General features: G+C 76.2%; 2 protein-coding genes across 3 annotated transcripts; both read right to left on the bottom strand.

The window, feature by feature from the left end:
• Nucleotides 1-6: 6 nt before the first annotated feature.
• On the bottom strand, nucleotides 7-13,450 carry VARS1 (valyl-tRNA synthetase 1; the record flags this gene model as incomplete). The annotated part of the gene is given in 28 exon segments (XM_064440154.1): nucleotides 7-39; nucleotides 923-1,028; nucleotides 1,398-1,494; nucleotides 2,124-2,146; nucleotides 2,148-2,227; nucleotides 2,230-2,276; nucleotides 3,031-3,119; nucleotides 3,122-3,136; nucleotides 3,570-3,694; nucleotides 4,302-4,383; nucleotides 4,385-4,393; nucleotides 4,598-4,663; nucleotides 4,665-4,688; nucleotides 4,902-4,979; nucleotides 4,982-5,017; nucleotides 5,500-5,619; nucleotides 6,351-6,432; nucleotides 6,950-6,972; nucleotides 6,974-7,118; nucleotides 8,120-8,244; nucleotides 8,533-8,633; nucleotides 8,880-8,964; nucleotides 9,516-9,706; nucleotides 10,107-10,239; nucleotides 10,777-10,920; nucleotides 11,540-11,896; nucleotides 12,685-13,014; nucleotides 13,403-13,450. Coding segments are annotated over 28 exon segments (2,794 nt in total), but the record flags the coding sequence as incomplete, so codon positions are not given.
• An 83-nt stretch (nucleotides 13,451-13,533) lies between these two features.
• LSM2 (LSM2 homolog, U6 small nuclear RNA and mRNA degradation associated) lies at nucleotides 13,534-16,269 on the bottom strand. Of its 2 annotated transcripts, XM_064440156.1 has the most exons (7): nucleotides 16,186-16,269; nucleotides 16,016-16,083; nucleotides 15,372-15,402; nucleotides 14,809-14,868; nucleotides 14,009-14,076; nucleotides 13,648-13,716; nucleotides 13,534-13,598 (listed from the first exon to the last, which is right to left on the bottom strand). In XM_064440156.1, the coding sequence occupies exons 1-6, from the start codon at nucleotides 16,186-16,188 to the stop codon at nucleotides 13,659-13,661; spliced, it is 288 nt and encodes a 95-aa protein (XP_064296226.1). In that variant the 5' UTR covers nucleotides 16,189-16,269; the 3' UTR covers nucleotides 13,534-13,598; nucleotides 13,648-13,658. The 2 variants fall into 2 exon arrangements, with proteins under 2 accessions (XP_064296226.1, XP_064296225.1); XM_064440155.1 differs by having other exon boundaries at nucleotides 13,583-13,716.
• Between the last annotated feature and the right edge of the window lie 4,061 nt (nucleotides 16,270-20,330).

The following is a 20,330-nucleotide window of genomic DNA, read 5'->3' as shown; positions in this document are numbered from 1 at the left end:
AGAGGCCGGAGGAAAACCAGGTGTCCAGGACGTCCTCGTCTGGGGGAGGGGCACCAGTGACCCCCCCGCGCCCCCCCGCGCCCCCCCAGCGCCCCCCCAGCGCCCCCCCAGCGCCCCACCGCACCCCCAGCACTCCAGCGCCCCCCCGTACCCCCCCAGCGCCCCCCCCGCGCCCCCCCGCACCCCCCCAGCGCCCCACCGCACCCCCAGCACCCCAGCGCCCCCCCGCACCCCCCCAGCACCCCCCCAGCGCCCCACCGCACCCCCGCGGCCCCCCGCACCCCCCCAGCACCCCCCCAGCGCCCCACCGCACCCCCAGCACCCCAGCGCCCCCCCGTACCCCCCCAGCGCCCCCCCAGCGCCCCACCGCACCCCCGCGGCCCCCCGCACCCCCCCAGCACCCCCCAGCGCCCCACCGCACCCCCAGCACCCCAGCGCCCCCCCGTACGCCCCCAACCTCCCCAGCACCCCCCAGCACCCCCCAACCTCCCCAGCGCCCCCCAGCACCCCCCGCACCCCCCCAACCTCCCAGCACCCCCCAGCACCCCCCAACCTCCCCAGCGCCCCCCAGCACCCCCCCGCACCCCCCCAACCTCCCCAGCACCCCCCAGCACCCCCCAACCTCCCCAGCGCCCCCCAGCACCCCCCAACCCCCCCCAGCGCCCCCCCAGCACCCCCCCAGCGCCCCACCGCACCCCCAGCACCCCAGCGCCCCCCCGTACGCCCCCAACCTCCCCAGCACCCCCCAGCACCCCCAACCTCCCCAGCGCCCCCCAGCACCCCCAACGCCCCCCAGCGCCCCCCCAGCGCCCCCCCGCCCCTCCCAGCCCCTCCCAGCGCCCCCCCGCCCCTCCCAGCCCCCCCAGCGCCCCCCAGCCCCTCCCAGTGCCCCCCCAGCGCCCCCCAGCGCCCCCCGCCCCACCTTGGCGCAGGCTGACGCGCTCTGGGGCCACCCCGAACTTTCGGGCCGCTTTTTCCCGCGCCTCCTCCTCGCTGCGGCCGCTCACCCAGTACCGGTCGTCGCCGTCCTGCCGCGCCCCACGGCTGCTCAGCCCCACGGCTCAGCCCCACAGCTCAGCCCCACGGCCCAGCCCCATAGCACCCGCCCCACAGCTCAGCCCCACGGCAGCTGCGCCACCATGCCCCTCAGGGCCCCAGCCCACAGCAAGGGGTCCCACCTGCCATCCCCCCAGCTCCCTGCCCCCCAGCCACCCCATAGCAGCTCCCTGACCCCCCCCAGCCCCCCAATCCCCCCAGCAGCCCCATAGCCGCTCGCTGACCCCCAGCAGCCCCATAGCCCCCCTCACCCCCCATAGCAGCTCCCTGGCCCCCCCAGCCCCCCAACGCCCCCAGCAGCCCCATAGCTGCCCCCCAGCCACCCCCCCGCCCCCGCTGACCTCCCCGGGGGGGACGTTGGGGTCGTCGATGGTGACGAAGTAGGCGGGGATGCGATGGCCCCACCAGAGCTGCCGCGAGATGCACCAGTCCCTGCGGGGGGGGGAGGTTGGGGGGCGGCCCCACGGCGGGGCAGGGCACCCCTGGGGCTATGGGGCAGGGGCTATGGGACAGGCACCCCCCACCCCCAGCGCTACGGGACTGGGCTCCCTGAAGGATATAGGGCAGGGCTGTGCGGCGAGGGCCCAGATGTGGGGCAGGGCTGTGGGCAAGGACCCGGCTATGGGGCAAGGACCCAGCTGTGGGGCAGGGCTGTGGGGCAAGGACCCGGCTATGGGGCAAGGACCCAGCTGTGGGGCAGATTCTCCTGGGTGCTGTAGGGCAGGGCTGTGGGGCAAGGACCCGGCTATGGGGCAGGGCTGTGGTGCAAGGACCCACCTATAGAGCAAGGTTATGGGGCAAGGACCTGGCTATGGGGCAGGGCTGTGGGGCAAGGACCCACCTATAGAGCAAGGTTATGGCGCATGGTTATGGGGCAAGGACACGGCTATGGGGCAGGGTTATGAGGCACGGTTATGGGTCAAGGAACTAGCTATGGGGGCTGGAATATGGGGCAGGCTCCCCCCAGCGCCCACAGGGGCAGGTTCCCCTGGGTGCTGGGGGGGTGGTGCTGGGGGGGCAGGCCCATCCGTGGGGCGCCGTGGGGCGCCGTGGGGCTCACCGGATGTTTGTCCATCCACTGGAACCAGGTGGCGGGCGTGGCCGGGGGGGTGCAGGCGCAGCTCCCCCCTGCGCACGGCGTCGGCCGCCCCCCGCGCCAGCCCCTGGCACGCACGTACCACTGCGGCTTCAGCAGCGGCTCCACCACGTCCTTCGAGCGGCTGCGGGGGGCGACCCACGGCGACCCACGGTGACCCACGGCCACCCCACAGTCACCCCAAGGTGACCCACGGTGACCCACGGCCACCCACAGCCACCCCACGGCGACCCACGGTGACCCACGGCCACCCACGGCCACCCCACAGCCACCCCAAGGTGACCCACGGCCACCCACAGCCACCCCACGGCGACCCAACGGTGACCCACAGCCACCCATGGCCACCCACAGTGACTCACGGCCACCCATGGTGACCCACAGCCACCCCATGGCCACCCACAGTGACCCACGGTGACCCACAGTGACCCACGGCCACCCCATGGTGACCCACAGCCACCCCACAGCAATCCACAGCTACTGCACAGCAACCCACGGCCACCCCCAGCCATCCCAGAGTGACCCACAGGGATCCACAGCCACCCCACGGCGACCCATGGGCGACCCCCACAGCCCCCCCCAGATGACCCCCCCAGCCACCCCCAGCCACCCCCCAGTGCCCCACAGCCATCCACTTCTGCCCCAGATTGACACGCACCGCCCCCCCCAGGCAACCCACGGCTGCCCCCTACTGCCCCACGGCCACCCGCATTCACCCCGCAGTGACCCACTGTGAACCCGGCCCGCCCGGCCCCCGGCCCCCCGCCCCGCCCGGCCCCGCCCAGCCCCGCCCCCCCCTGCCCCAGCCCTGCCCCATCCCCACGCCCCGGCCCCGCCCCTGCCCCCCCCACGCCCCGGCCCCCGCCCCGGCCGCGCCCCACCTGCAGATGGGCACCACCATGGGGTTCTCGGTGACGCCCCGGAAGAGCCCCCGCTCCCGCAGCGCCTCCAGCACGGCCGCGCGCCTCCCGCGAACCGCGGCAGCCCCTGGGGGGAGGGGCGGCTCACCCGGCGCCCCGCCCCGCCCCCCGCCCCCGCCCCGCCCCCACCCGGCGCCCCGCCCCGCCCCCGCCCCGACCCCACCCCGGTGCCCACCCCCGCCCCCGCCCCGCCCCCACCCGGCGCCCGCCCCGCCCCCCGCCCCGGCCGCCCCCTCCCCCCCCCGGCACCTGCCCCCCGCCACCGCCCACCCCTCCCCCAGCGCCCGCCCCGCCCCGCCCCTCCCCCATCACCGGCCCCCACCCCGCCCCTCCCCCGCCCCCGCCTCCCCCGGTGCCCGCCCCCTCCCCCCCCACCGTGAGTCACCCCCTTCCCCCCCCCCCCATGGGCCGCCCCCCCCTCCCCCTGCGGGTCAGCCCTCCCCCCCCACCGACCACCCCTCCCCCCCCGGCCCCGCGCGAGCCGGCGCCCCTCCCCCCACCAGGAAGGGGCGGGGCACGTTGAGCAGCCGCCCGTCGTCGCCGATGATGCTGGGGCAGGGCAGCCCGTGGCGACGCCCGACCTCGAAGTCGGTGGCGTCGTGGGCGGGGGTGACCTTTACCGCGCCTGCGGGGGGGGCGGGGTCGGCGGGGGGCCACGCCCACCGCGGCCTCGCCCCCGACACACCCACCCCTGGGCCCGGCTGGGGGCCTCCCAGCACCCCTGGGCCACACCCACAGCCTGGCCACACCCCCATTGGGCCACGCCCCCACCCTGGCCAGACCCCCAGCCGGGCCACACCCTTCTGGGCCCACACCCACATGGAAGCCACGCCCCCCACCCCGACCACACCCCACCGGGCCACACCCACATCACAGCCAAACCTGTCTTGGCCCACACCCCAGCTGTGGCCCACCACAGCCACGCCCCCAAACCACACCCACCTCAAGCCACACCCCTACACCAACCCAATTCTGTTCCAAGCCACGCCCCCACTCAGAACCACACGCCTTCTATAAGCCACACCCCACTATAAGCCACACCCATCCTTAGCCACGCCCCACCCCACACCCCTTCTAAGCCACACCCTTGTCAGCCACACCCCATTGCTGGCCACACCTACCTGAGGCTCCACCCCATTCTCCGTCTCTCCTCCCTCAACCAACCCTGCCCCACCCCCGCCCCGCCCCCACCCCATGCCCCACCCACGCCCCACCCCCGCCCCGCCCCTCACCGGTGCCGAAATTGGGGTCGACGAAGGCGTCGTGCAGGATGGGGAGGCTCCGCCCCGTGAAGGGGTGCCGCACCCGGCGCCCCCCGCAGGTGCTGGGGGGAGGGGTGTGACGTCACCCTCCGGCCACGCCCGCCCCGACCACACCCACCCCCGGCCCCACCCCCACGCTTCCGTTGTGCACCAGGCCCCGCCCCCACCAACCCCTTTCGAGGGCACCGCCCCCCCATCTGGGAGGCCACAGCCCCTCTGGGAGGCCCCGCCCCCCCGGAGCCCCGCCCCCCCGGAGCCCCGCCCACCTGGTAGCGGGGGTCCTCGGGGTGCACGGCCACGGCCACGTCCCCCAGCATCGTCTCCAGGCGGGTGGGTCGCCACGACGACCTCTTGCCCCTCCCCCTCCCCTGCAGCGGGGGGGCGGGGGTCAGCCGAGGAGGGGGCGGGGCCAGCCCCAGCCCCACCCCCGCTATGGGGCAGCCCCACTGTGCCCCCAGCCCTCCGCTGTGGGGCTGGCCCCCCCCCCACCCCCCATGGGTGCCCCCGTTCCCGGGCGCCCCCGCCCCCACCACGCCCCGCCCCGGCCCCGCCCCGGCCCCGCCCCCACACCCACCGTCCCCCCTCCAGGGGGTAGGCGAAGGCCACCAGGACCCCGAACTCGATGGGGGTCTCGTACCCCGGCACCCGCCAGCAGCGTCCGGCCCCCCCAGCTCCTTCTTGTCCACCTGGGGGCGGAGGGCTCTGACCCACGGCGACCCCACAGCCACCCCATGGCGACCCACAGCCACCCCATGGTGATCCATGGCGACCCCACGGCCACCCCACGGTGATCCATGGCGACCCCCAGCGACCCCACGGTGACCCCACAGCAACCCCATGGTGATCCATGGTGACCCACAGCGACCCCACGGTGACCCCACAGCAACCCACAGTGACCCACGGCCACCCATGGTGACCCATGGCGACCCGCGGCCACCCCACGGTGATCCTGGCGACCCCCAGCGACCCCCACGGTGACCCCACAGCAACCCACGGCCACCCCACAGCGACCCACGGCCACCCATGGTGACCCATGGCGACCCGCGGCTACCCCACAGTGACCCACAGCTGCCCCATGGACTCCCCACCCACCCCAGAACCCCCCCCCAGCCCCCCCAGCCCCCCCCCCCAGCCCCCCGGACCCCCCCGGACCCCCCCGGCCCCCCACCTCGATGTCGGAGATGGCCGACTTGAGGGCGCAGGACCAGTGCACCAGGCGGGTGCTGCGGTAAATGAGCCCCCCCTCGTGCAGCCGCACGAAGGCCTCGCGCACGGCCCGGGACATGCTCTGGGGGGGGGCGGGTCAGAGACCCCGAGACCCCAGAGACCCCCAGAGACCCCCCCCGAGACCCCCCTGAGACCCAGAGACCCCCCCGAGACCCCCCCGAGACCCCAGAGAGACCCCCAGAGACCCCCCCGAGACCCCCCTGAGACCCCAGAGACCCCCAGAGACCCCCCCGAGACCCCCCCAGAGACCCCAGAGACCCCCCCGAGACCCCCCTGAGACCCCAGAGACCCCCAGAGACCCCCCCGAGACCCCCCCAGAGACCCCAGAGACCCCCAGAGACCCCCCCAGAGACCCCCCCGAGACCCCAGAGACCCCCCCGAGACCCCCCCAGAGACCCCCCCAAGACCCCCCCAGAGACCCCGAGACCCCCCAGAGACCCCCCCGAGACCCCAGAGACCCCGAGACCCCCAGACACCCCAGAGACCCCCCCAGAGGCCCCCCCCCGACATCCCCCCCAGAGACTCCCCTCAGAGACCCCCAAGCTCCCCCAAACCCCCAGACCTCCCCAAGACCCCCCCGAGCCCCCCATAGTGCCCCAAACCCCACATAGCCCCCCTTGATCACCTCAGAGCCCCCCCAGACCCACATAACCCCCCCAAGCCCCCACATCGGAGCCCCCAATCTCCCCCCGGCCCCCCCCACAAACCCCTCCTAGCCCCACAGACCCCCCCCAGCCCCCCCAGCCCCACAGACCTCCCCCAGCCCCACAGACCCCCCAGGTCCCCCCTCACAGGGTCCATGGTGAAGCAGGCCCGGTCCCAGTCGAGGGAGGCCCCCAAGCGCCGCAGCTGCTGGTAGATGCGGTCGCCCTTCCTGGGGGGTGGGGGGCAGCTGTGGGGCGGCTGGGGGGGCTATGGGGCAGCTATGGGGCAGCTATGGGGCTGGGGGGGCTATGGGGCATCTATGGTGCTGGGGGGGGCTATGGGGCATCTATGGTGCTGGGGGGGCTATGGGGCAGCTATTGGGCTGGGGGCTATGGGGCAGCTATGGGGCTGGGGGGCTATGGGGCAGCTGGGGAGCTACAGGGCAGCCATGGTGGGTGGGCTGGAGAGCTATGGCGCTGTGGGGCTATGGCGTGGCTATGGGGCTGGGGGGCTATAGGGCTAGATGTGGGGCTCTGTGGGGCATCATAGGGCACCCTGAAGTGCCGGGGGACTCAGTGGGGCAGCGTGGGGCCGGCCATGGGGCACAGCAGGGTGATGTGGGGCCAGCCATGGGACACAGGAGGGCCACGTGGGGCACAGGAGGGCAATGCGGGGCCGGCCGCGGGGCGGGGCGGGGGGTCGCGGGGCCGGCCGTGGGGCGGGGCGCGCCGTGGGGCAGGACTCACTCCTCCTTCCAGCGCCAGACCTCCCCGCAGGAAGGCGTCGCGGCCCAGCTGGTGCCGCGTCAGCCCCCGCTGCCGCCAGAGCCGCCGCTCGACCACCACCTGCGTGGCGATGCCGGCGTGGTCGCAGCCCGGCGCCCACAGCGTCGTCGCCCCCCGCATTGCGCTGCCTGTGGGGCGGGGCAGACGTGTGGGGCGGGGGAGACGTGGGGGGGGGCGGGGGAGACGTGGGGGGGGCGGGGGAGACGTGTGGGGCGGGGGAGACGTGGGGGGGGGCGGGGGAGACGTGTGGGGGCGGGGGAGACGTGTGGGGGGCGGGAGCCGGCATGGGGGCGGGGGGCGGCGGCATGGGTTGGGGGGAGCTGATGTGGGGCGGGGTGAGATGTATGGGGCAGGGGGAGAGGTGGGGGGCGGGGGGGAGAGGCGTGGGGCAGGGGAAGCCAGTGGTGGGTGGGGGGAGGCGGTGTGGGGGCAGGGGGAGCCGGTGGGGGGCTGGGGAGTCGACGTGGGGGCAGAGGGAGAGGTGTGGGGCGGGGGGAGCCAGTGGGGGGTGGGGGGAGCCGGTGCAGGGCGGGGGGTGGAGGTGGGGGGTGGAGGGAGGCAGCGTGGGGTGGGGGGAGCCGTGGGGTGAGGGGAGAGGTGTGGGGCGGGGGGAGGCAGCAGGAGCTGGTGTGGGGCGGGGAGAGCCAGCAGGGGCCAAGGCTGGGGCGGGGCCGCAGGGTGGGGCCGTGGGGTGGGGACCTATGGGGCAGGGCCGTGGGTCACCGGGGGGGGCGGGACCGTAGGGCGGGGCTGTGGGCCGCAGGGGGCGGGGCCGCAGGGCCCAGGGGGGCAGGACCACGGGGCAGTGCCGTGGGGCGGGACCAGGGGGCAGGGCCGTGAGGCGCGGGCGCGGAAGGGCGGGGGCCGCAGGGGGCGGGGGGGGGCCATGAGGCGCGGAAGGGTGGGGCCGCAGGGGCAGGGGGCGGGCCGTGAGGCGCGGAAGGCGGGGCCGCAGGGGGCAGGGGGCGGGGCCGTGAGGCGCGGAAGGGCAGGGCCGCAGGGGCAGGGGCGTGAGGCGCGGAAGGGCGGGGCCGCAGGGGGCAGGGGGCGGGGCCGTGAGGCGCGGAAGGGCGGGGCCGCAGGGGCAGGGGCGGGGCCGGGGGGCGTGGCCGGGGGCGGGGCACTCACCAGCGGGCCAGGCTGTCCTGGATGGCGCAGGTGAGGGCGTGGCCCAGGTGCAGGGAGCCCGTGACGTTGGGGGGGGGGAGGCACATGGCGAACACCCCGCGGGGGGTTGGCTCCGCCACGCTGCCGCGCTGCGGGCGGGGCAGGGCGGGGCTCGCCGGGCGGGGCTCGCGCGAGGAGCCCCGCCCCGCCCCGCCCCCCCCCGCGCAGGGGCCTTCGCACGCTTCCCTCCCCCTCCGCCCCACGTGAGGCCGCCCCTCGCACGGGGACCCACTTGTGCGGCTCTTGCACGAGGACCCTCGCACGAGGGCCTTTGCACGAGGGACCCGGGCACCGAAACCCTCCCACGGGGCCCCTTCGCACGGGGCCCCCTCGCAGGCTGACCCCGCCCCGCCCCGCCCCGCCCCGCCCCCGCTCACCCCGTACTCGGGCCGGAAGAAGCCCTGGCGCTCCCACCAGCTGTACCAGGCCGCCTCCACGTAGGCCGGGCTGTAGGACTCGGGCAGCGGCCCCGAGACGTCTGGGGGGGGTGGGGGAGGGGCGGGGCGGGGGAGGGGCGGGGCGGGGCAGGGCGGGGCGGGGGAGGGGCGGCGGGGACACATGGGGACACGAGAGGGGGGACACACAGACACACACGCAAGGGGACACGCGTCAGCACAGCGGCCAAAAGGCCCCGCCCACCCCGTGCCCCGCCCCCCCGTGCCCCGCCCTGCCCCGCCCCGGTGCCCCGCCCCCCTGCCCCGCCCTGCCCCCCGCCCCCCCTCACCCTTCTTCTCCCCGGGGGGGGTGGGCAGGTCGTAGCGCAGCACCCCGGGCTCCCGGCGCTCCTTCCGCGGGGCCTTCGCCTTCGCCTGCGCGGGGGGAGCCCCGTCAGCCCCACGGCGACCCACGGCCACCCCATGGTGACCCACCGCAACCCCACAGCGATCCACAATGACCCAACAGCGACCCACGGCGACCCCATGGTGACCCCACAACAACCCCGTGGTGACCCATGGTGACCCACGGCCACCCCACAGCGATCCACAACAACCCAACAGCGACCCACAGCGACCCCATGGTGACCCCACAACAACCCCATGGTGACCCACGGCAACCCCACAGCGATCCACGACCCACAGCGACCCCACAGCAAACCCACTGGGGGTCCCATCCTCCCCCCCCCCACCCCCGCCACACTGGGGGTCCCATCTTGCCGTGGGTCAGGTCCCCATTGCACTGTGGGCCCCAGCCCCGCCCCCATGGGTCTGGCCCCACCCCCATGGGTCTGGCCCCGCCCCACCACGGCTCCCAGCCCCGCCCCCATGGGCCCCACCCCACTGCGAGCCCTGGCCCCACCCCAATGGGCATGGCCCCGCCCCCGGGTATGGCCCCGCCCCCCGCGGGCCCCGGCCCCGCCCACCTGCTGCTCGCGGTTTTTTTCCAGTTTCTGCTGGAATTTCTCCAGTTTCTCCCTTTTTTTCGCCTCCTTCTTCAGCTGCGCCGCGCTCTTGGCTGGGGGGGCGGCGTCCTGCCCCACGGCGTCCTGCCCCATGGCATCCTGCCCCATGGCGGCCTGCCCCACAGCGTCCTGCCCCGGGGGCTCCAGCTCCACTGGGGACAGCAGGGTCACACCCCCATCCTCAGCCCCACATCCCCCCCAGCCCCACACATCCCCCCCTGGCCCCACATCCCCCCCCCGGCCCCACACATCCACCCCCAGCCCCACATCCACCCCCAGCCCCACATCCTCCTCCAGCCCCACAGCACCCCACATCCTCCCCTAGCCCCCCCCAGCCCCCCACTCACGCCGTGGGGCAGCCACCCCGTCCCCGCAGAGCCCCACGGCGCCCCCCAGCCCCCCACTCACGCTGTGGGGCGGCCACCCCGTCCCCGCAGAGGCCCACGGCACCCCCCAGCCCCCCTCCAGCCCCCCACTCACGCCGTGGGGCGGCCACCCCGTCCCCGCAGAGCCCCACGGCGCCCCCCAGCCCCCCTCCAGCCCCCCACTCACGCCGTGGGGCAGCCACCCCGTCCCCGCAGAGCCCCACGGCGCCCAGCACGGCGCGGAACTGGGGCTGGCTGACGCAGGTCAGGAACCAGCGGGTGACGCTGGGGAAGGGGGCGCGGGCGGGGGGGTCCAGCACCTGCGGGGGGAGGGGGCAGGGTGAGGGGGGGGCCCGGGGGGGCCGTGGTGGGGCTATGGGGGGACTTCGGGGGTGTATGGGGACAGAGGTGACACGTGGGGGGGGCCCCATGGAGATGTGGGGGGACTTGGGGGGCTGGGGCGGGGGTTGCAGAAGGACTTGGGGGGCCGTGGGGGGCTGTGAGGGGGCTTGGAGGGCTGGGGGGGGGCTATTGGGGCTGCGGGGGGGCTGGGGGGGGGCTGCGAGAGGGTTTGGGGGGGGCCATGGTGGGACTTCGGGGGGGGGGGGGGCGCGGGGGGCCCTATGGGCACAGAGGAGACGGGGGGCGATGTGGGGGGGCCCCAGCAGATGTGGGGGGCCATTGGTGAGGGTCACAGGAGGTGGGGGAGGGGGGGCCCAGAGGGTTTTGGAGGGGCTGCATGGGGGTCCCAGGGGGGTCCCGAGGGGGTTGGGGGGGGGGGGTCGCAGGGGTTGGGGGGGGCTTGGGGGTGTCGCGGTGGTTGGGGGGGCGTGGGGGGGGGTCGCGGGGGGTCTCACCCTCTGGAAGGGCGCCAGCAGGGCGCAGGTGACGGTGACGTCGGCCAGGGTGACCCCCTCCCCCACCAGGAAGGTGCGGCCCCGCAGGTGGGTCTCGAGGGCGCCCAGCCCCCGCCGCAGCTCCTCCCCCGCACGGTCCCGCCCCTGCGGGCGGGCGTCAGCACGGCCCCCGGCCCCCGGCCCCCCCACCCCCTCCAGACCCCCCCCCGGCCCCCCCGACCCCCCCACCCCCTCCAGACCCCCCCCGGCCCCCCCACCCCCCACCCCCTCCAGACCCCCCCCGGCCCCCAGACCCCCCACCCCCTCGCCAAAGCCACGCCCAAACCCCTCCCAAGCCCCCACCAGCCCCCCAAAACCCCCTACCCCCCTCACCAAAGCCCCTCCTAACCCCCCCAAATCCCCTCCTAAGTCCCTGAACCCCTCCCAAACCCCTCTCAGCCCCCCCAAATCCCTCCCAGCCCCCTTAAACCCCCTCCTAAGACCCCCCAGCCCCCCAAAGCCCCTCCTAAGCCCCAGAACCCCTCCCAAACCCCTCCCAGCCCCCTTAAACCCCCTCCTGAGCCCCCCGAGCCCCTCCAAACCCCCTCCTAAGCCCCCCCAGCCCCCCCAAACCTCCTCCTAAGCCCCCCAAACCCCTCCCAAAGCCCTCCCAGCCCCCTTAAGCCCCCTCCTAAGCCCCCCAACCCCTCCCAAAGCCCCCAATCCCCTCCTAAGCCCCCCAGCCCCCCCAAACCCCCCCCAGCCCCCCCCGAACCCCCCGTACCTCGGGGGGCCCCCCCAGCAGCAGCGCGGCCGCCGGCCCCAGCTCCCCCTCGGCGAAGGCCACCCACTGCCGCACCAGGGCGGCCTCGGGGGGGGCCCCCCCCAGCAGCGCGGGGGGCTGAGGAAGAGCGCGGCGGGGCCGGCGCCGGCGAGGAAGGCCCCCCCGGGGGTGCGCAGGGCGGGCAGGGGGGCGCCGGGCCGCAGCCCCCCCGGCAGGGCCCCCCCCGTCTCCAGGCGCTCGATGCGGGGGGGCCGCGGGCCGTAACGGGCCACGATCAGCACCCGGCTGGCGGGGGCGTCGGCGGGGGGGGGGCGGGAGGAAGAGCAGCGGGGGGGGGGGTCTCGGGGGGGGCCATGCCTGGGGGGAGAAACGGGGGGTCAGGGGGTACCCTGCGGGGGGGGAAATGGGGGGTCGGGGGGGGGGCTGGGGGAGAGAAATAGAGGGGGGGCTGGGGGGGGACCCTTGGGGGGGAGAAATGGGGGGTCGAGGGGCCCCTGGGGGGGGAGGAAATGGGGGGTCGGGGGGGCTGGGGGGGAGAAGTAGAGGGGGGGGCTGGGGGGGGACCCTTGGGAGTGAGAAATGGGGTGTCGGGGGGGCCCTTGGGGGGGGAGAAATGAGGGTGTCAGGAGGTCCTGGGGAGGCGGAGAGACAAAAACGGGGGGTCAAGAGGGTTTTGGGGGGGGGCCTGGGGATGGGGGGGCCTGGGAGGGCTTTAGAGAAGGGGAAGAAATGGGGGTGTCGGGGGGGGCCCCTGGGGGGGGAGAAATGGGGGGGTCTGGGAGGACCTTGGGGTCCGGGGGGCTCTGGTGGCCGAGAAATGGGGGTGGTCTGGGGGGGGATTTGGGGTATGGGGGGGCCTTGGGGGGACCTGATTGGGGAGAGAGAAAGTGGGGCCATGGGGGGGGCGTTTGGGGGCGCTGGGGGGGGCTCAGAGGGGCCGGGGGGGCGCACGACGGGGGTCAGAGGTCACCAGGCCCGCAGCGGGGGGGGGGGCGCTGGGAGCCCGGCGGGGGGAGGTGGGTACCGAGGGGGCCCGGGGGGGGGTGGGCGGCGTTACGGGGGGGCTCCGGGGTCACGGGGGGGGCTCCGGGGTCACGGGGGGGGCTCCGGGGGTCACGGTCCGGCCCCTCCCCCCCGGCCGGTACCTGCTGCTGCCGCGGCTCGAGACAGACACGTGGGGCGGGGCACGGGGCGCATGCGCGATACCCCGCCTCCGGGTCCGCGCATGCGCGCGGCGCCCCGCGCCATTGGCTGGCGCCGGGGAGGAGGCGGGGCTCGTGTCTCGCGGGGGAACCATAGAGCTGGGAGCAATAGAGCGGCGCCGCGCGGCCCGCAGCGCCCCCTGGCGGTGGGGCGGGAAAGGCAGCTCCTCCCGTGGACGGACACCCCCCTGCCCCCCCCGCCCCCCCCCCAAAGGGGACCCAGGAGTTCGGGGGGGGACCCAGGGATCCCCCCACCCCCCCCAGAATGGGACCCTCAACCCACCCCAAAAGGGGACCCAGCCCCCAAGTCCGCCCCAAAATGGGACCCAGGCATTCAGGACCCCCGCCCGAGACCCCCCAAACCCTCCCTGAAAGCGGACCCAGCCCCCCCAAACTGGGGACCCACGTGCCTGGGACCCCCAACGCCCCCCCAGGAACCTGAAGGTTTGGGTCCCCCAGCCCTCAAGTCCCTCCTAAACGGGACCCAGGCATCCGGGACCCCCCAAACCCCCCCCCAAAAGGGGACTCAGCCCCCCAAGTCCCCCCAATCCCACCCCAAAGTGTCCAGGACCCCCAAGACCCCCCCCCCAAACCAGACGCAGGCTCACCCAGCAAAGGGGGGGGGGGTCACTGGGTTTATTAAGGGGGTTCAGGAGGGGACCCCGGTGGTGGGGGGGGGCTCCCTGGGGGGGTGGGGGGCGTCCCCCATTGTGGGGGTCCCGGGTGGGGGGGGGGGTCCCTGTTTCTGCTGCAGCGCGTCGTTATCCGCCGCGTCCTGCAGGAGCTGCGTGTCCCCGGTGTGGGGGTCCCGGGGGGGGTGTGGGGGTCCCGGGGGGTCCCGGGGGGGGTGTGGGGGGTCCGGGGGGGTCCTGGCGGGGTGTGGGGGGTCCGGGGGGGGTCCCGGGGGGTCCCGGGGGTCACTGCTTCTGCTGCAGCGCCTCCTTGCGCGCCGCGTCCTGCAGCAGCTGCGTGTCCCCGGTGTGGGGGGTCCCGGGGGGTCCCGGGGGGGTCCCGGGGGGGTGGGGGGGGTCCCGGGGGGTCCGGGGGGGTCCCGGGGGGGTCCGGGGGGTCACTGCTTCTGCTGCAGCGCCTCCTTGCGCGCCGCGTCCTGCAGCAAGCCGCGTGTCCCCGGTGTGGGGGTCCCGGGGGGGTGTGGGGGTCCCGGGGGGTCCCGGGGGGGTGTGGGGGGTCCGGGGGGGTCCCGGGGGGTCCCGGGGGGTCACTGCTTCTGCTGCAGCGCCTCCTTGCGCGCCGCGTCCTGCAGTCCACCTCGTCGGCCGGCAGCTGCACGTAACGGACCACCGAGCCCCGGATGAAGCAGTTCTTCACCGACAGCTGGGGGGGGGGGGGGGGCAGCGTGAGACCCCCGCGACCCCCCCTCCGGGACCCCCACCCCGGTGTGAGACCCCCGAGACCACCCCCAGGACCCCCCGCAGTGTGAGACCCCCGCGACCCCCCCCTCCGGGACCCCCACCCCGGTGTGAGACCCCCGCGATACCCCCCGGGACCCCCCCACGGTGTGAGACCCCCGAGACCCCCCCAGGACCTCTCCCCCGGTGTGAGACCCCCCCAGGATCCCCCTGCTGGCGTGAGACCCCCGCGAACCCCCGGGACCCCCCACCACCGTGTAAGACCCCTGGGACCCACCCCCTGGTGTGAGACCCCTGCAACCCCCCCGGGACCCCCACCACCGTGTAAGACCCCTGAGACCCCCCACAGGACCCAGCCCCCAGTGTGAGACCCCTGCAACTCCCCCCAGGACCCCCCCCCCAGCATGAGACCCCCACGACCCCCCCTGCAACACCCCCTGGCGTCAGACCCCCCGAGACCCCCGCCTGGGACCCCCACCCTGGCATGAGACCCCCCACAACCCCCCTCCCAGTGTGAGCCCCCCCCGACCCCCTCCAAGAACCCCAGATCAGGTGTAAGACCCCCCCAGCCAGGTGGGACAACCCCCCCGCGCCCCCCAGGACCCCCCCCCACACACCCCCCGCCAGGTGGGACGCCCCCGCACCCCCCTGCCCCCCTCGGGGGTCCCGGCCCCCCCGGGCGGGGGGGGTCTCTCACCATGTGGGGGTACTTCTCGGGGTCCGTGACGCTGATGTCCGTCAGCTTGATGTTCAGGTACTGGGGGGGGGGGGCGGTTAGAGACCCCCGCCCGCCCCCCCCCGAACCCCCCCCAGCCCCCCAGAGCCCCCCCTGCCCCCCATAAAGCCCCCCCCAGCCCCCAGAGCCCCCCCAGACACCAACACCCCCTCCCCAGCCTCCCCCAGACCCCCCAGCCCCCCTCCCCAGTCCCCTGGACCCTCAAACACCCCCGGACCCCCCAAGTCCCCCCAGACCCCCCCCAGACCCCCCAAGCTCCCCCCCAGCCCCCCCCGGACCCCCTAAGCGCCCCCGGACCCCCAAACCTCCCCTGGACCCCCCAAGCCCACCCCCCCGCACCCCCAAGCTCCCCCCCAGAAGCCTCCCCAGCCCCCCCTGGACCCCCTAAGCCCCCTCCAGACCCCCAAACCCCCCAAGTCCACCCCCCGCACCCCCAAGCTCCCCCCCCGAAGCCCCCCCAGCCCCCCCTGGACCCCCCAAGCCCCCCCCCCGGACCCCCAAGCGCCCCCCCAGCCCCCCCTCACCTGATCCACCGAGTGGAGGGTCCCGCAGATGCTGAAGGGGGCAGAAATGGGGTTCAGGGGGGTCGGGGGGGGCCGGGGGGGTCCCTGGGGGGAGCCGGGGGGTTCAGGGGGGTCCATGGGGGGGGTCCCGGCCGTTCTCGAGGTGTTCGGGGGGGTTCTGGAGGGCTTGAGGGGGGTCCGGGGGGGGTCCCCTGGGTGATATAGGGGGGTCCGGGGGGGTCCCGCGGGGTTTGGGGGTCCCGGGGTGGGGGCTGGGGGTCATGGGGATCCCAGGGTTTGGCGGGGGGAGCCGGGGGGTCCAGGGGGGTCCCGGGGGGGGTCTAGGGGGGCCCGGGGGGATCCCAGGGGGGTCCATGGGGGTCCGGGGGGGTTGGGGGGTTCCGAGGGGGTCCGGGAGGGCCCCGGGGATTCCGGGGGGGTTGGGGGAGCCTCGGGGAAGTCCATGGGGTTCCGTGGGGGTCGGGGGAGCCCCGGGGGGTCCCGTGGGGGTCCGGGGGGTTGGGGAGCCCCGGGGGGTTCCGGGGGGGTCGGGGGAGCCCCGGGGGGGTTGGGGGGCCCCGGGGGGTTCCGTGGGGGTCGGGGGAGCCCCGAGGGGGTCCATGGGGGTCCGGGGGGGTTGGGGGGGTCCCGCCCCCCCCCCTCACCTGAGGTCGTTCTTCAGCTCCACCACCACGTCCTTCCCCACCAGGGACTTGAAGAAGGAGTAGAAGAGCTGGGGGGGGTCACGGGGGGTCAGAGGTCACGGGGGGTCACGGGGGGCCGGGGGGGGGTCATGGGACCCCGGCCCACCCCGCTCCCCCCGCCCCGCTCTCACCATCGCGCCCGCCGCGGCCCCTCCCCCGCCCGCCCGGAGCGCGCGCGCCGACAGCCCCGCCCCTTCCCGCCGCGTCACGCGCGCCACGCCCACTCCCGGCTCCCCCGGACTCCGCCCACCAGCCCGCCAGAACCCGCCCGTTCCCGCCGAGACCACGCCCAGCCCGGGAGGCCACGCCCAGCCCCGGGAGGCCACGCCCAGCCCCGGGAGGCCACGCCCAGCCCCGCGGCGCGCGGGGGCAGCGGAAGGGAAGTGACTCACCCCGCCCCCGCGCCGGGGCAAAGGTCGAGGGGCGGGGCCGGGGGGGTCACGTGGGTGACCCCAATGTGTCCCACCTTGTCACCCCCGGACCCCTGTGACCCCGTGACCCCCGTGACCCCTGTGACCCCCCCAGCCCCCAGTGACCCCCATGACTCCCCAAAGGCCCCGCAGCCCCAGAACCCCCCCTGTCCCCCCCATGTGCCCCCCATGTCCCCCCTCCTCCCCGTGTCCCCTTCCCCGTGTCCCCCATCCCCGTGTCCCCCTCCCCGTGTCCCCTTCCCCGTGTCCCCCTCCCGTGTCCCCCGAGTCCCCCGTGTCCCCCCTCCCCGTGTCCCCCCTCCCCGTGTCCCCCTCTCCCCGTGTCCCCTCCCCGTGTCCCCCCTCCCCGTGTCCCCCATCCCCGTGTCCCCCCTCCCCGTGTCCCCCCATCCCCGTGTCCCCCCTCCCCGTGTCCCCCCCTCCCCGTGTCCCCCCTCCCCGTGTCCCCCCATCCCCCGTGTCCCCGCCATCCCCGTGTCCCCATCCCCGTGTCCCCTCCCTCCCCGTGTCCCCCCTCCCCGTGTCCCCCCATCCCCGTGTCCCCCATCCCCGTGTCCCCTCCCCGTGTCCCCCCGCTCCCCCGTGTCCCCATCCCCGTGTCCCCCTCCCCGTGTCCCCTCCCCGTGTCCCCTCCCCGTGTCCCCATCCCCGTGTCCCCCATCCCCGTGTCCCCCATCCCCGTGTCCCCATCCCCGTGTCCCCCCATCCCCGTGTCCCCCCATCCCCGTGTCCCCCATCCCCGTGTCCCCCCTCCCCGTGTCCCCATCCCCGTGTCCCCCCTCCCCGTGTCCCCCTCCCCGTGTCCCCCCTCCCCGTGTCCCCCATCCCCGTGTCCCCATCCCCGTGTCCCCCTCCCCGTGTCCCCCCTCCCCGTGTCCCCCCTCCCCGTGTCCCCCCTCCCCGTGTCCCCCCATCCCCGTGTCCCCCCCTCCCCGTGTCCCCCCTCCCCGTGTCCCCCCATCCCCGTGTCCCCATCCCCGTGTCCCCCCCTCCCCGTGTCCCCCCTCCCCGTGTCCCCCATCCCCGTGTCCCCCCATCCCCGTGTCCCCCCCTCCCCGTGTCCCCCCTCCCCGTGTCCCCCATCCCCGTGTCCCCCCTCCCCGTGTCCCCCCATCCCCGTGTCCCATCCCCGTGTCCCCCCCCTCCCCGTGTCCCCCCTCCCCGTGTCCCCCCATCCCCGTGTCCCCCCTCCCCGTGTCCCCATCCCCGTGTCCCCATCCCCGTGTCCCCCATCCCCGTGTCCCCCCATCCCCGTGTCCCCATCCCCGTGTCCCCCCATCCCCGTGTCCCCCTCCCCGTGTCCCCCCTCCCCGTGTCCCCCCTCCCCGTGTCCCCCCTCCCCGTGTCCCCCCATCCCCGTGTCCCCCTCCCCGTGTCCCCCCCTCCCCGTGTCCCCCCCTCCCCGTGTCCCCTCCCCGTGTCCCCCCATCCCCGTGTCCCCCCTCCCCGTGTCCCCCCCTCCCCGTGTCCCCCTCCCCGTGTCCCCCATCCCCGTGTCCCCCCTCCCCGTGTCCCCCCTCCCCGTGTCCCCTCCCCGTGTCCCCCCATCCCCGTGTCCCCCCCCGTGTCCCTCCGTGTCCCCCCTCCCCGTGTCCCCCTCCCCGTGTCCCCCCATCCCCGTGTCCCCCCTCCCCGTGTCCCCCCTCCCCGTGTCCCCCCATCCCCGTGTCCCCATCCCCGTGTCCCCCCATCCCCGTGTCCCCCCATCCCCGTGTCCCCATCCCCGTGTCCCCCCTCCCGTGTCCCCATCCCGGTTGTCCCCATCCCCGTGTCCCCCCTCCCCGTGTCCCCCCATCCCCGTGTCCCCCATCCCCGTGTCCCCCCCTCCCCGTGTCCCCCCATCCCCGTGTCCCCCTCCCCGTGTCCCCCCTCCCCGTGTCCCCCCATCCCCGTGTCCCCCCTCCCCGTGTCCCCCCTCCCCGTGTCCCCCCTCCCCGTGTCCCCATCCCCGTGTCCCCCCTCCCCGTGTCCCCATCCCCGTGTCCCCTCCCCGTGTCCCCCCTCCCCGTGTCCCCCCATCCCGTGTCCCCCTCCCCGTGTCCCCATCCCCGTGTCCCCCTCCCCGTGTCCCCCATCCCCGTGTCCCCTCCCCGTGTCCCCCCATCCCCGTGTCCCCCATCCCCGTGTCCCCCATCCCCGTGTCCCCTCCCCGTGTCCCCCCTCCCCGTGTCCCCATCCCCGTGTCCCCCTCCCGTGTCCCCATCCCCGTGTCCCCATCCCCGTGTCCCCCATCCCCGTGTCCCCCCATCCCCGTGTCCCCATCCCCGTGTCCCCCCATCCCCGTGTCCCCCATCCCCGTGTCCCCCATCCCCGTGTCCCCCCTCCCCGTGTCCCCATCCCCGTGTCCCCCCGTCCCCGTGTCCCCTCCCCGTGTCCCCCCTCCCCGTGTCCCCCATCCCCGTGTCCCCCTCCCCGTGTCCCCCTCCCCGTGTCCCCCATCCCCGTGTCCCCCCTCCCCGTGTCCCCCATCCCCGTGTCCCCCCTCCCCGTGTCCCCTCCCCGTGTCCCCCTCCCGTGTCCCCCCTCCCCGTGTCCCCCCATCCCCGTGTCCCCCATCCCCGTGTCCCCTCCCCGTGTCCCCCATCCCCGTGTCCCCCCTCCCCGTGTCCCCCCATCCCCGTGTCCCCATCCCCGTGTCCCCCATCCCCGTGTCCCCCCTCCCCGTGTCCCCATCCCCGTGTCCCCCCTCCCCGTGTCCCCATCCCCGTGTCCCCCCTCCCCGTGTCCCCCCATCCCCGTGTCCCCCTCCCCGTGTCCCCCCTCCCCGTGTCCCCCCCTCCCCGTGTCCCCCATCCCCGTGTCCCCCTCCCCGTGTCCCCATCCCCGTGTCCCCCTCCCCGTGTCCCCCCTCCCCGTGTCCCCCCATCCCCGTGTCCCCCCTCCCCGTGTCCCCATCCCCGTGTCCCCCATCCCCGTGTCCCCCATCCCCGTGTCCCCCATCCCCGTGTCCCCCCTCCCCGTGTCCCCATCCCCGTGTCCCCATCCCCGTGTCCCCCCCCTCCCGTGTCCCCCATCCCGTGTCCCCCATCCCCGTGTCCCCCCATCCCCGTGTCCCCCCTCCCCGTGTCCCCCCATCCCCGTGTCCCCCTCCCCGTGTCCCCCCTCCCCGTGTCCCCCATCCCCGTGTCCCCCCTCCCCGTGTCCCCATCCCCGTGTCCCCCATCCCCGTGTCCCCCCATCCCCGTGTCCCCCCTCCCCGTGTCCCCCATCCCCGTGTCCCCCATCCCCGTGTCCCCCATCCCCGTGTCCCCCATCCCCGTGTCCCCCTCCCCGTGTCCCCCCCGTTCCCCATCCCCGTGTCCCCCATCCCCGTGTCCCCCCATCCCCGTGTCCCCCGTCCCGTGTCCCCCCATCCCCGTGTCCCCCCTCCCCGTGTCCCCCATCCCCGTGTCCCCATCCCCGTGTCCCCCCATCCCCGTGTCCCCCTCCCCGTGTCCCCATCCCCGTGTCCCCCCTCCCCGTGTCCCCATCCCCGTGTCCCCCATCCCCGTGTCCCCCATCCCCGTGTCCCCCCATCCCCGTGTCCCCCATCCCCGTGTCCCCATCCCCGTGTCCCCCCTTCCCCGTGTCCCCCCATCCCCGTGTCCCCCATCCCCGTGTCCCCCTCCCCGTGTCCCCCCATCCCCGTGTCCCCATCCCCGTGTCCCCCATCCCCGTGTCCCCCATCCCCGTGTCCCCCTCCCCGTGTCCCCCGGTCCCCCGTGTCCCCCCATCCCCGTGTCCCCCCTCCCCGTGTCCCCCCTCCCCGTGTCCCCATCCCCGTGTCCCCTTCCCCGTGTCCCCCTCCCCGTGTCCCCATCCCCGTGTCCCCATCCCCGTGTCCCCCATCCCCGTGTCCCCCATCC

This window comes from Phalacrocorax carbo, unplaced genomic scaffold, assembly GCF_963921805.1.
Source record: "Phalacrocorax carbo unplaced genomic scaffold, bPhaCar2.1 SCAFFOLD_396, whole genome shotgun sequence".
In the NCBI taxonomy this organism is placed as follows: Eukaryota; Metazoa; Chordata; class Aves; order Suliformes; family Phalacrocoracidae; genus Phalacrocorax; species Phalacrocorax carbo.
Note: the sequence above shows the minus strand (reverse complement) of the source record. Positions and strands in the feature narration are given on the sequence as shown.